Source organism: Scyliorhinus torazame, chromosome 9, assembly GCF_047496885.1.
Source record: "Scyliorhinus torazame isolate Kashiwa2021f chromosome 9, sScyTor2.1, whole genome shotgun sequence".
Classification (NCBI taxonomy): domain Eukaryota; kingdom Metazoa; phylum Chordata; class Chondrichthyes; order Carcharhiniformes; family Scyliorhinidae; genus Scyliorhinus; species Scyliorhinus torazame.
In genome coordinates this window covers 53,085,592-53,100,581 of record NC_092715.1, presented here as the reverse complement: position 1 = coordinate 53,100,581, position 14,990 = coordinate 53,085,592, and the positions used below count along the sequence as shown (strand labels likewise).

At 52.7% G+C, this 14,990-nt stretch overlaps 1 protein-coding gene across 1 annotated transcript in view; it reads left to right on the top strand.

Annotated features, from left to right (window-relative positions):
• LOC140429986 (ufm1-specific protease 2-like) overlaps positions 1 to 14,990 on the top strand; it is a 116,369-nt gene that overhangs the window by 49,016 nt on the left and 52,363 nt on the right. Inside the window, exon 5 of the mRNA XM_072517562.1 lies at positions 14,726 to 14,886. Within this exon, the coding sequence (XP_072373663.1) occupies positions 14,726 to 14,886 (161 nt within the window). The remainder of the gene's footprint in view (positions 1 to 14,725; positions 14,887 to 14,990) is intronic.

Below are 14,990 nucleotides of genomic sequence, written 5' to 3'. Positions count from 1 at the left end.
CCTTAATATGCATATTGACTGGACATATCAAAGTAGCAATACTACCGTAACTGATAAATTCCTGCTATGTACAAGATGTTTACTATAAACCAGTATTTTGAGTAACCAACTAGGAAACAGGCTATCGTAGATTTAGTAATGTACAGTCAAAATAATCTTGTTGTGCAGGATCCTTTAGGGATGAGTGGCCATAACATAATAGAATTCTTCATTAGGATAGAAATCCAATCTAAAACTGGGGTCCAAAGTCTAAACAAAGTAAACTACTAAGGTATGAGGGGTGAATTGGCTACAACAGATTGGAGAACTTGCAACAGTTACACATTCCTTTCTGGCATAAAAGAACAACAGGAAAAGTGGCCCATCCATGGCTAAGAACGGAAATTAAGGATAGTATTAGATTCAAAGAGGAATCATATAAAATTGCTAGAAAAAGTTGCAAGCTTGAGGATTAGGTGCAGTTTAAAATTCAACACCGACTCTCAGGGGTCCCTTCTGTAGCAGCGGAGAAGGTCCTGCCATCCTTTCCTCCTCAGAGTTCTGTTTCTGTCTCTGGAGAGCCAGGTGCCTCTGTTGACTTCTCTCCTCACGATGCAGTAGAAAATTAATAGCCAGATCCACAGGCTCCATCTCTCTTTCGCACTGGTCAATGCAATGGAAGAAAACAGAGTTAACTTTGATGTCTCATTTCCAAGGATTGACCATTTCCCCATTCAACTCTGGCGTGAAGCATGTTGATGGACACCGATGACTGTGCCGGCCTTACATTGAAGACCTTTACCCTCACAATTTCCCAGAATGGACAAGACGCTACACCACCCTTTCCCACTCAGCCTGACCAAGTGGCTACAGCTTTGGCAATCCTCCTCTCTCCTGGACTCTCACACAAGGTGCAGGCATTTGTCCGTGGGCCCACTCTAAGGCCCAGCACGCTACCCTGTCAGGGGGAAGGGCCGGCTGTAAGGAAGCTGCAGCAACCACACCTGATGGATCTGGTTGCTCCACGTAGCCTGCTTGCCCTTGCCCTCTTTCAGAGATGGTGCAGGTGCTGGTCCTCTTGGAAAGTGGTAAAGGGAAACCAGGGCACTCACAGAATAGGGAGGTCAGTGTGCCAAGGGTTAACTACTGACTGGTAATCAGTGGCACTCACACAGATCAGTGGTGAGTTAGTGGGCATAATTAGCTTACGTGTCAGACTGAAGAAATGTTAATAGATTATTGGCTGAATGACAAATGATCTCATATGCAAAGGACTTTTTATTGCTGTCATACCTCTCCATTTGAGTTGACATGGTCATGAACTCACAGGCACCCCCACACACTGCACTGTGATATTATAGGTATTACGGTACCTGATAGGCTAAAGCACCATTGGTGGAAACTGTATGCTTGCTATTGGTTAGAGTGTATGATATCTCCGCCCTGATAGGTGGGGTATAAGAATCCGTGCCGCTCCAGCAGCCTTCATTCTGTACCTGAGCTGCTGGAGGAAACATCTAGCTTATTAAAGCCTTCAGTTGGACTACAACCTCGCTTTAGGGGTCATTGATCGTGCATCAATTTAATAAGCTCGTTTTTTAAGAAGAAAGGATGGAGCTCCGAATCAAGCCGGAGTGTCTGCAACTTAGGCCCCCACGCGGTGAACTCAGCGGCAATCTTTAAGCACTGGCTGGCGTGTTTTAAAGGGTATCTCGAGACGGCCGAAAACGCACCCACGGGAGAGCAGAAACTGCACGTCCTGCACTCAAGGGTGAGCCCGGAGATTTACACCCTCATCGAGGAAGCGGAAGACTCCGATGCAGCAATAGAGCTGCTAAAAGGACACTATATTCGCCCGGTAAACCAGGTCTACGCCCGGCACCTGCTTGTGACAAGGCGACAAACCCCTGGGGAATCGCTGGAGGAATTCTACTGCGCACTCCTGGTGTTGGGCAGAAGCTGCGGCTGCCCGCAAGTTTCGGCGAGCGAACACACGGAACTCTTAGTCCGGACACTTTCGTGGCAGGTATGCTATCGTCACAAATCCGCCAGCGCCTGTTAGAAAAGGACACCCTGGGTCTCAGGGAGGCACGGGCGCTTGCAGGCTCCCTGGACGTGGCCTCCAGGAACGCCCGCGCTTACGTTCCCGACTGCGCGGCAGCCTCTTGGGCAGCGTGGAACCCCACTGTGGCCGACCCCGAGACTTCCCCCATTCCCCCACAGGCCTGCGCTGCAAGGCGGCCTGGCAACCCCGAGGGGCCCCGCTTCTACTTTTGCGGGCAGGCAAAGCACCCCCGCCAGCGTTGCCCGGCCCGCGCATCCACCTGCAAGGGATGTGGCAAAAAGGGCCATTTCGTGAGGGTATGCCAGGCCCGAGTGGTGGCCGTGGTCTCAAGCGGCGAGTGCAGACCACAACCACAGACTTCTCCATGGGCCCCGTGCAGCCAGCGGTCACCGCCACCTCCATATCCCAGGGCCACGTGCGGACCCCGGGCGCCGCCATCGTGTTCAGCGGACGCCACGTTGGAAGGATGGGCGTCGCCATTTTGTGCAACCCCAGCCATGTGCGACCAATGGGAGACGCCATCTTGGATGAACTCCCAGGACTCCTGACCACACACTGCCCGAACATAACTCTCAACTGCTGCGATTGGCCTCGGTGACTCTGGATCAGTCTCGGCCTCGAACACTCTCAACCACTACGACAACCGTATTCATCAACGGGCACGAGACGTCCTGCCTAATCGACTCTGGTAGGACGGAGAGCTTTATACACCCCGACACTGTAAGGCGCTGTTCTCTTCTGATCCACCCCGTTAATCAAAAAATCTCCCTGGCCTCCGGTTCACACTCAGTGGAGATAAAGGGGTTTTGTGTAGCAAACCTCACAGTCCAGGGAAGGGACTTCAAAAAGTTCCGTCTCTACGTCCTTCCCCACCTCTGCGCGGCTACACTCCTGGGTTTTGACTTCCAGTGTAACCTTCAAAGTCTGACCTTCCAAGTCGGCGGCCCTATACCCCCCTTACTGTCTGCGGCCTCGCGACCCTTAAGGTCGACCCGCCTTCCCTGATGGCGAACATCACCCCGGATTGCAAACCCGTCACCACCAGGAGCAGACGGTACAGTGCCCAGGGCCGGATCTTTATTTGGTCAGAGGTCCAAAGGCTACTGAGGGAAGGGGTCATTGAAGCCAGTAACTGCCCCTGGAAAGCTCAAGTAGTGGTGGTAAAGACCAGGGAGAAGCATAGGATGGTCATCGACTACAGTCAGACCATCAACAGGTTTACGCAGCTGGACGCGTACCCTCTCCCCCGCATATCCGACCTGGTAAACAAGATCGCGCATTATAAGGTCTTCTCCATGGTGGATCTCAAGTCCGCCTACCACCAGCTCCCCATCCGCACTAGTGACCGCAAATACACTGTCTTCAAGGCAGATGGGCGGCTCTATCACTTCTTAAGGGTTCCCTTTGGTGTCACCAACGGGGTCTCGGTCTTACAGCGCGAGATGGACCGAATGGTTGACCGGCACAGTTTACGGGCAACATTCCCATATCCCGATAATGTCACCATCTGCGGCCACGACCAACAGGACCACGACAACAACCTCTGAAAATTTCTCCAGACCGCTAAAACCCTTAACCTTACATACAACAAGGATAAATGCGTCTTTAGCACCGACCGTCTAGCCATCCTCGGCTACGTAGTGCGAAATGGAGTTATAGGCCCCCTGAACGCATGCGCCCCCTTATGGAGTTCCTCCTCCCTCACTGCTCCAAGGCCCTGAAACGCTGCCTAGGGTTTTTCAGCTACTACGCTCAGTGGGTCCCCAACTATGCGGACAAGGCCCGTCCCCTGATTCAATCCACAGGTTTTACCCTGTCGATAAAGGCCCGCCAGGCCTTCAGCTGCATCAAAGCAGACATTGCAACGGCCACGATGCACGCCATCGACGAGTCCCTCCCCATCCAGGTTGAGAGCGATGCGTCCGACGTAGCTCTGGCGGCCACCCTTAACCAAGCAGGCAAACCCGTGGCCTTCTTCTCCCGTACCCTCCATGCTTCCGAAATCCGCCACTCCTCAGTCGAAAAGGAGGCCCAGGCAATAGTAGAAGCTGTGTGACATTGGAGGCACTACCTGGCCGGCAGGAGATTCACTCTCCTCACTGACCAACGGTCAGTGACCTTCATGTTTGATAATGCACAGTGGGGCAAGATTAAAAAACGACAAGATCTTGCGGTGGAGGATAGAACTCTCCACCTTCAACTATGAGATCTTGTATCGTCCCAGGAAGCTGAACAAACCTCCTGGCGCTCTGTCCCACGGCACATGTGCCACCGCACAAGTGGACCGCCTCCGAGCCCCCCACAAGGACCTCTGCCACCTGGGGGTCACTCGCCTTTTCCATTTTGTCAAGACCAGCAACCTGCCCTACTCCATCGAGGAGGTCAGGACAGCCACCAGGGACTGCCAAATCTGCGCGGAGTGCAAACCGCACTTCTACCGGCCAGAGAAAGCACACCTGATAAAGGCTTCCCGTCCCTTTGAACGCCTCAGCATGAACTTCAAAGGCCCCCTCCCCTCCACCGACCGCAACACACACTTCCACAACGTGATTGACGAGTACTCCGTTCCCATTCGCCATCCCCTGCCCCGACATGACCGCCTCCACCGTCATCGAGGCCCTCCATAGCATCTTTGCACTGTTCGGGTTCGCCGCTTACATACACAGTGATAGGGGGTCCTCCTTTATGAGCGACAAACTGCATCAATTCCTGCTCAGCAAGGGCATCGCCTCGAGCAGGACGACCAGTTACAACCCCCGGGGTAACGGACAGGTAGAGAGGGAGAATGGAACGGGTCTGGAAGACCGTCCTACTGGCCCTACGGTCCAGGAACCTCCCAGTCTCCCGCTGGCAAGAAGTCCTCCCGGATGCCCTCCACTCCATCCAGTCACTGCTTTGTACGACCACCAATCAGACACCTCACGAACGCCTCCTTGTCTTCCCTAGGAAGTCCTCCTCTGGGACCTCGCTCCTGACCTGGCTGGCAGCACCCGAACCCATCCTGCTCCGAAAACACGTGCGGGTGCACAAGTCGAACCCGTTGGTCGAGAGGGTCCATCTGCTCCATGCTAACCCCTAGTACACCTACTTGTCGTACCCCGACGGCCGACAAGATACGGTCTCCCTACGGGACCTGGCGCCCGCTGGAACCCTATGCACATTCCAGCCACCAGTCCCACCCTCTCCTCCACCGCAGCACCTTACAGGAGGATCGGTCCTTCCGCCGCCCCCGTCTAGGCCCCAGCCACCCACCCACCGACGCTCTCCGCAGGCGCTCCCTCCCCAGGTCAGCCGTTTTCCCCACCAGCGCCGTCTAGATGTGACGAAGCTGCCATGGAGATCGAAGCCACGCTCCCGGAGTCACAGATGCCCGAGCCTCCACCGGAGTCACCACCGAAGCTCCGACGATCACAGAGGACGACCAGGGCCCCCGATCGACTGATTACTTCATTTTAACTGTAACCTGTAAATATAAACCATCAAATGTACATAGCTACCAGACTTGTAAATAGTTACTAAACACTGTATGGAGGTATTACGGTACCTCCATAACTAATTATACCATGTTGTTATCTTTTGTAGTTTCTGGCCACCACCCCCGCCGGACTCTTTTTTTAACAGGGGTTGAATGTGGTATTATAGGTATTACGGTACCTGATAGACTAAAGCACCATTGGTGGAAACTGTATGCTTGCTACTGGTTAGAGTGTATGATAGCTCCGCCCTGATAGGCGGGGTATAAGAACCCGTGCCGCCCCAGCAGCCCTCATTCTGTACCTGAGCTGCTGGGGGAAACATCTAGCTTATTAAAGCCTTCAGTTGGACTACAACCTCGCTTTAGTGGTCATTGATCATGCATCATGCACATAAGTGAATTCTAGTCTGAGTGTATTAGACACCTACCCAACACACAAGACCAGGCTTCCCTTCCCCACTGTCAGGACCCTCCCAAGAATGCTTGAGCGATCAGTCCTCCCTGCTTCAGGGGACAACTCCTCCCCCTTTCTGTTGATGATATCCCGCGGTCCAATGCCAGTGCCCCTCTCAAGCCCATGACCCAATTGCAGTCCCTGCTCAACCCGAGCCCCTAATACAGTGCCCCCCAACCCCAAGACCCAATGCCAGTGCTTCTCTCAACCCTGAGACCCAATGCCAGTGCCCCCTCATGCCCGAGTCGCAATTCCAGTGCGCCCTCAACCCCAAGCACCTATTACAGTGCCGCCAAGACCCAATGCCAGTGCCCCCTCATGCCCAAGACCCAATTTCAGGGCCCATCTCAACTCTGAGCCACAATTCCAGTGCCCCCTCAACCCTGAGCCCCAATTCCAGTGACCCTCAACCCTGAGACTCAATTCCAGTGCCCCCTAAACCCCAAGACCCATTTCCAGTACCCCTCCAAACCCTGGGACCCAATGTCAGCGCCCCCTTAACCCTGAGACCCAAGTCCAGTGCCCCCTCAACCCTGAGCACCAATTCCAGTGCCCCCTCAACCCTGAGACCCAATTCCAGTGACCCTCAACCCTGAGCCTCAATTCCAGTGCCCCCTAAACCCCGAGACCCATTTCCAGTACCCCTCCAAACCCTGGGACCCAATGCCAGTGCCCCCTCATGCCTGAGACCCAATTCCAGTGCCCCACTCAACACTGATCTCTAATTCCAGTGCCCCCTCAACCAAAAACCCATTGCAAGTGTCCCTCTCAACCCTGAGACGCAGTTCCAGTGCCCCCTCAACTGTGAGACCCAATTCCAGTGCCTCTCTCAACCCTGATCCTAGTTCCAGTGCCCCTCTCAACCTGAGCTCGGATTCCAGTGCCTCTCTCAACCCTGACCCCAGTTCCAGTGCCTCTCTCAACCCTGAGCCTGGATTTCAGTGCTCCTCTCAACCCTGAGCCCAATTCCAGTGCCCCCTCAACCAAAAACTCATTGCAAGTGTCCCTCTCAACCCTGAGACACAGTTCCAGTTCCCCCTCAACTGTGTGACCCAATTCCAGTGCCACCTCATGCCCAAGATCCAATCCCAGTGCCTCTCTCAACCCTGACCCCAGTTCCAGTGCCCCCTCAACCCTGAGCCCCAATTGCAGTGCCCCCTCAAACCTGAGCCCCAATTCCAGTGCCTCCTCAACCAAAAACCCAATTCCAGTGCCCCCTCATCCGTGAGCCCGAATTCCAGTGCCCCCTCAATCCTGAGCCTCAATTCCAGTGACCCTTCAACCCCAAGACCCAATTCCAGTGCCCTCTCAACCCCAATACCCAATTACAGTGCCCCCTCAATCCTGAGATCCAATGCCCGAGACGCAATTCCAGTGCCCCTCTCAACCGTGAGCCCCAATTCCAGTGCCCCCTCAACCCTGAGCCCTAATCCCAGTGCCCCCTCAATCCCAAGACCCATTGCCAGTGCCCCTCTCAGCCCTGAGACCCAATTCCAGTTCCCCCTCAACCCTGAGACCCAATTCCAGTGCCCTTCAACCCTGAGCCCCAATTCCAGTGCCTCTCTCAACCCTGAGCCCCAATTCCAGTGCCCCCTCAACCCTGAGCCCCAATTCCAGTGACCCCTCAACCCCAAGACCCAATTCCAGTGCCCCCTCAACCCTGAGATCCAATTCCAGTGCCCCTCTCAACCCTGAGCCCCAATTCCAGTTGCCCCTCAACCCTGAGCCTGAATTCCAGTGCCCCCTAAACCCCAAGACCCATTTCCAGTACCCCTCCAAACCCTGGGACCCAATGTCAGTGCCCCCTTAACCCTGAGATCCAATTCCAGTGCCCCCTCACCCTGAGCCCCAATTCCAGTGCCCCCTCAACCCTGAGACTCAATTCCAGTGAGCCTCAACCCTGAGCCTCAATTCCAATGCCCCCTAAACCCCAAGACCCATTTCCAGTACCCCTCCAACCCTGGGACCCAATGCCAGTGTCCCCTCATGCCTGAGACCCAATTCCAGTGCCCCACTCAACTGATCCCCAATTCCAGTGCCCCCTTAACCAAAAACCCATTGCAAGTGTCCCTCTCAACCCTGAGACGCGTTCCAGTGCCCCCTCAACTGTGACACCCAATTCCAGTGACACCTCATGCCCAAGACCCAATTCCAGTGCCTCTCTCAACCGTGACCCTAGTTCCAGTGCCCCTCTCAACCCTGAGCCCGGATTCCAGTGCCTCTCTCAACCCTGACCCCAGTTCCAGTGCCCCTCTCAATCCTGAGCCCGGATTCCAGTGCTCCTCTCAACCCTGAGCCCAATTCCAGTGCCCCCTCAACCAAAAACCCATTGCAAGTGTCCCTCTCAACCCTGAGACACAGTTCCAGTGCCGCCTCAACTGTGAGACCCAATTCCAGTGCCACCTCATGCCCAAGATCCAATTCCAGTGCCTCTCTCAACCCTGACCCCAGTTCCAGTGCCCCCTCAACCCTGAGCCCCAATTGCAGAGCCCACTCAAATCTGAGCCCCAATTCCAGTGCCCCCTCAACCAAAAACCCAATCCCAGTGCCCCCTCATCCGTGAGCCCGAATTCCAGTGCCCCCTCGATCCTGAGCCTCAATTCCAGTGACCCCTCAACCCCAAGACCCAATTCCAGTGCCCTCTCAACCCCAATACCCAATTACAGTGCCCCCTCAACCCTGAGATCCAATGCCCGAGACGCAATTCCAGTGCCCCTCTCAACCGTGAGCCCCAATTCCAGTTCCCCCTCAACCCTGAGCCCTAATTCCAGTGCCCCCTCAATCCCAAGACCCATTTCCAATGCCCCTCTCAACCCTGAGCCTCAATTCCAGTGCCCCCTCAACCCTGAGACCCAATTCCAGTGCCCTTCAACCCTGAGCCCCAATTCCAGTGCCTCTCTCAACCCTGAGCCCCAATTCCAGTTCCCCCTCAACCCTGAGACCCAATTCCAGTGCCCCCTCAACCCTGAGCCCCAATTTCAGTGACCCCTCAACCCCAAGACCCAATTCCAGTGCCCTCTCAACCCCAATACCCAATTACAGTGCCCCCTCAACCCTGAGATCCAATGCCCGAGACGCAATTCCAGTGCCCCTCTCAACCGTGAGCCCCAATTCCAGTGCCCCCTCAACCCTGAGCCCTAATTCCAGTGCCCCCTCAATCCCAAGACTCACTGCCAGTGCCCCTCTCAACCCTGAGCCCCTATTCCAGTGCCCCCTCAACCCTGAGACCCAATTCCAGTGCCCCTCAACCCTGAGCCCCAATTTCAGTACCTCTCTCAACCCTGAGCCCCAATTCCAGTACCTCTCTCAACCCTGAGCCCTAATTCCAGTGCCTCTCTCATCCCTGAGCCCCAATTCCAGTGCCCCTCAACCCTGAGCCCCAATTCCAGTGCCTCTCAACCCTGAGTCCCAATTCCAGTGCCCCTCAACCCTGAGACCCAATTCCAGTGCCTCTCTCAACCCTGAGCCCCAATTCCAGTGCCCCTCAACCCTGAGACCCAATTCCAGTGCCTCTCTCAACCCTGAGCCCCAATTCCAGTGCCCCTCAACCCTGAGACCCAATTCCAGTGCCTCTCTCAACCCTGAGCCCCAATTCCAGTGCCCCTCAACCATGAGACCCAATTCCAGTGCCTCTCTCAACCCTGAGCCCCAATTCCAGTGCCCCTCAACCCTGAGACCCAATTCCAGTGCCTCTCTCAACCATGAGTCCCAATTCCAGTGCCCCCTCAACCCTGAGCCCCAATTCCAGTTCCCCGTCAATCCCAAGACCCATTGCCAGTGTCCCTCTCAACCCTGAGCCCCAATTACAGTGCCCCCTCAACCCTGAGACCCAATTACAGTGCCCCCTCAACCCTGAGACACAATGATGTGACCTATCTACCCCAAGACCCAATGCCAACACCCTTCTCAACCCCGAGACCCAATGCTAATGCCCCACTCAACCTCAGGTTCCAATGCCAGTGCCCCTCTCAAACCTGAGACCCAATGCCGGTGCTCCCTCAAATTTGCAAGTGCCCTCGATCCTCAGTTCCTCAGTAGTGGCCCATGGCACACTGTGCTCTAACCTCTGAACTCAAGTCAGAGGTGAGCTCACCAGGTTCCCGTTTTTACAAATCCTTTCATGAATGGCATTGGCCTGATGTGTAGGATTACTGCCCAAGAATAATATGTTATTGAACACAAATTGGGTTCCTGACAGTGCATAGAGAGAACCCTGTTCGTCATTGGTGGGTAGGTGGGAACAAATTCTCTGGAAATCCCATCAGCATAATTCTTGTTTTTGGTCCATTGCGATATTTTGCACCCCGTCACAATTTACGCTTTACGCATTGCAAACGGCAGCACAGCATCCCAGCCCTGGAAACTAGCAACGGGTTTAGACAAAGTCAACATGGAAATCATGTTTGACAAACCAATTGGAGTTTTTTCAGGATGTTACTAATAGAATAGATAAGGAGGAACCAGTGGATGTGATGTATTTGGATTTTCAGAAAGATTTTGATACAAGTCCCGCATAAGAGGTCAGTGTGCAAAATTAAAGCGTGTGAAATTGGGAAGAATATATTGTCATGAATTGCAAATTGGTTAGCAGACAGGAAACAGATAGTAGAAATAAATGAGCAGGCAGTGACTAGTGAGGGATTGGTTCTTAGGCCCCAGCTATTCACAATGATTTGGTTGAAAAAACCATATGTAACATTTCCAAGTTTGCTGATGACACAAAACTTTTTAAAAATTCATTTCTGGGATGCGGGTATCGCTGGTTAGGCCAGCATTTATTGCCCACCCATAGTTTCCCTTCAGAAGATGGCGAGTTGCCTTCTTGAACCGCTGCAGTCCTTCAGGTGTAGGTACACCCACTGTGCTGTTAGGGAGGGAGATCCAGGATTTTGCCCCAGCAACAGCGAAGAAACGGCGATATATTTCCAAGTCAAGGTGGTGAGTGACTTGGCGGGGAACCTCCAGGTGGTGGGGTTCCCAGGTATCTGCTGCTCCTGTCCTTTTAGAAGGTAGTGGTCGTGGATTTGGAAGGTGCTGTCTAAGGAACCTTGGTGAGTTACTGCAGTGCATCTTGGAAATGGTACACATGGCTGCCAGTGTTCGTCGGTGGTGGAGGGTTTGAATAATGGTTGTCGTAGGAGGAGCAATCAAGTGGGCTGCTTTGTCCTGGATGGTGTCAAGTTTCTTGACTGTTGATGGAGCTGCACTCATCCAGGCAAGTGAGAGGATTCCATTACTCTCCTAACATGTGCCTTGTAGATGGTAGAAATGCTTTTGGGGGTCAGGAGGTGAGTTACTCGCTGTAGGATTCCTAGCCTTTGGCCTGCGCTGGTAGGCTGCAGTATTAATATGGCTAGTCCAGTTCAGTTTCTGATCAATGGTAACCCCCTGGATGTTGATTGTGGGGGATTCAGCAATGGTATTGCCATTGAATGTCATGGGGCGATGGTTAGATCCCCTCTTGTATGAGATGGTCATTGCCTGACACTTGTGCGGCGCGAATGTAACTTGTCACTTGTCAGCCCAAGCCTGGATATTGTCCAGGTCTTGCTGCATTTGGACATGGACTGTTTCATTATCTGAGGAGTCGCGAATGGTGCTGAATATTGTGCAGTCATCCGCAAACATCCCCACTTCTGAGCTTATGATGGAAGGGAGGTCATTGATGAAGCAGCTGAAGATGGTTGGGCCTAGGACACTGCCCTGAGGAGCTCCTGCAGTGATATCCTGGAGCTAAGATGACTGACCTGCAACCACCACAACCATCTTCCTTTGTGCCAGGTATGACTCCAACCAGCGGAGAGTTTTCTCCCTGATTCCCATTGACTCCAGTTTAGCTGGGACTCCTTGATGTGGGAATATAAGTGGTGAGAAAGATGTAAAGAGGCTTCTGCCAATTTAGACAAGTATAATGTGGATAAGTGTGAAGTTATCCACTTTTGTAGGAAAAACAGAATGAAAGAGTATTATTTAAATAATGGTAAATTGGGAAATGTGGATGATGGACCTAGATGTCCTTGTACACTGGTCACTGAAAGCAAGCATGCAGGTGCAGTGAGTAGTTAGGAAGGCAAATGGTATGTTAGCCTTCATTGCACGAGGACTTGAGTTCAGCAGCATGGATGTCTTACGACAGATTGACAGGGCCTTGGTGAGACCATACCTGGGGTATTGTGTGCAGTTTTGGTCCCCTTACCTAAGAAAGGATGTACTTGCCATAGACAGAGTACGGTGAAAGGTCACCAGATTAATTCCTGGGATGGCTGGATTATTGTATGAGGCGAGATTGGGTCGACTGGGCCTATATTCATTGGAGTTTAGAATAAAGAGAGGGAATCTCACTGAAAAGTATAACATTCTGACAGGGTGGGACAGACTAGATGCAGAGATGTTGTTTCCTCTGACTGGAAGCTCTAGAACAAGGGGGGTCACCTCCTCAGGGTACAAATAGGATATCTAGGACAGGTATGAGGATGATCTCTTTACTTAGAGGGTGGTGAACCTGTGGAATTCCCAACCACAGAATGCTGTGGAAGCCAAATCACAGAATATATTTAAGAAGGAAATAGATAGATTTCTGAACTCCTGGGATGTCCAGCAGTATGGGAAGAGAGCGGAAGTATGTCGTTGAGATAGAGGATCAGCCAAAGCCACACTGGATGATGAAGGAGGCTGGAGGAGGCTAAAAGGCCTACTCCCCCTATTTTCTACTTTTCCATGTATCAAAAAGTTGTCAGGATCTCACTTATTTCTGGTGAACAATTGGGAAGACTGTTTTGGATTGCATACTAATAACGATAAATCTGATTTATAGTTTATTATTTCTTTCCATAAAATCCCTGCAGTGCAGAAAGAGGCCATTTAGCCCATTGAATCGGCATCAACTCTCTGAAAGAGCATCCCCCCCAGGTCCCGTTCGATCCCCGTAACCCCACCTGACTATCTTTGGACACTAAGGGTCAATTTGTAGCATGGTCAATCCATCTAACCTGCACATCGGTGGAATGTGCGAGGAAACTGGAGCACCTGGAGGAAACCCACCCAGACACAGGGAAAAAGTGCAAACTCCATCCAAGGCCAGAATTGAACCCGGGTCCCTTGAGCTGTGAGGCAGCAGTGCTAATGATGGTGCTACTGATGAGTCCAGAGAAAGCAATATTCATCTTAATATGAGCAAATGCTGAAAGGGCAGATTTACTGAAATCTGTTTGCCTTTTCTTTCTTACAAATCTGAATTATTCTCTCCACTGGAATTCACACAAGGTCAGCCTCTCTTGCTCTATAAAGGTGCCCCATATTTTGCTGGCCGCCCCTATCGGGCTCCATTATAAACAACTGACGAAGAAGGAAGGGGAGAAATCTTAGGAGCTGGGTTTCCAGGACAAGTTGTAAAATTCTTTGAAAAGCACCCACAGAACACAATTCTTCGAAAAATTCTGAAAATAGAACCACTTTAATTCAATAACTTCCCACCTGGCGGCGTGGTATTCTGACGTCTGTTGGCTCTGGGTCAGTCACACATTGTAATCTCCATTGTTTTTCTGTTGAGAATGTTGTGCAAATTGGGAATTCTCCGCCACTGCACGGGGGGAAATATTCCCCGGAATAGTAACATCAGGAGCGATGATGAGGGGCAAATCACCAGGACTCGTTCCATGAACTGGCAGGAGGAAGAATAGGCGATAGAGCAGAACATTCCCAATATAAAATGGGGATGAAGAGGAAAAATAGAATCATTGGGAACTCCAGGCAGATGGGGAAGATTGAGCTTTGAATAGAGAATAAGAGATGCAGAAAGTGCTTGCTAGGTGAATTGGACATTCTGAATTCTCCCTCAGTGTGTCCGAACAGGCGCCGGAGTGAGGCGTCATGGGGATTTTCACAGTAACTTCATTGCAGTGTTAATGCAATCCTACTTGTGACAATAATAAAGATTATTATTATTCTAATCCTGGACTTTGGACGACATTCTCCGACCCCCCGCCGGGTCGGAGAATCGCCGGGGGCTAGCGTGAATCCCACCCCCGCTGGTTGCCGAAGTCTCCGGCACCGGATATTCGGCGGGAGCGGGAATCGCGCCGCACCGGTTGGCGGGCCCCCCCGCTCAATTCTCCGGCCCGGATGGGCCGTAGTCCCGCCGATAAATTGCCTGTCCCGCCGGCGTAAATTAAATCACCTACCTTACTGGCGGGACAAGGCGGCGTGGGTGGGCTCCGGGGTCCTGGGGGGGGCGCGGGGCGATCTGACCCCGGGGGGTGCCCCCACGGTGGCCTGGCCCGCAATCGGGGCCCACCGATCCGCGGGCGGGCCTGTGCCGTGGGGGCACACTTTCCCTTCCGCCTCCGCCACGGTCTCCACCATGGCGGAGGTCGAAGAGACTCCCTCCACTGCGCATGCATGGGAAACTGTCAGCGGCCGCTGACGCTCCCGCGCATGCGCCGCCCGGAAATGTCATTTCCGCGCCAGCTGGCGGGGCACCAAAGGCCGTTTCCGCCAGCTGGCAGGGCGGAAATTCCTCCGGCGTCGGCCTAGCCCCTCAATGTTGGGGCTCGGCCCCCAAAGATGCGGAGCATTCCGCACCTTTGGGGCGGCGCGATGCCCGTCTGATTGGCACCATTTTGGGCGCCAGTCGGCGGACATCGCGCCGTTATGGAGAATTTCGGCCCTTGTGTTCTATTACTCTGTAAACTGAAAAAACGTTACAACCTTTACCAATTGTAATAATTCTAGAATAACTGTTTTTGACTTTCAGAAAGTAATAAACCTGCAGATTGTTTTTGAACTGCGAACACCTGGCGACCCCAAACAAACAGGAATTGTTATCCAGCGCAATAAAATGTCTCGTATCCACTTCAAGCTGACTCTCCCTATCGATGTGATAGTATTTGCAACTCCAGACGAACCATGGGGAAAGTATGTATTGTCCTAAGTATTAAATTATTTCTAAATGAATTTTAACACATTAAAAGTGCAATCATGTCGTCCATATTCAGTTTAACATAGTGCCTCCATGATAT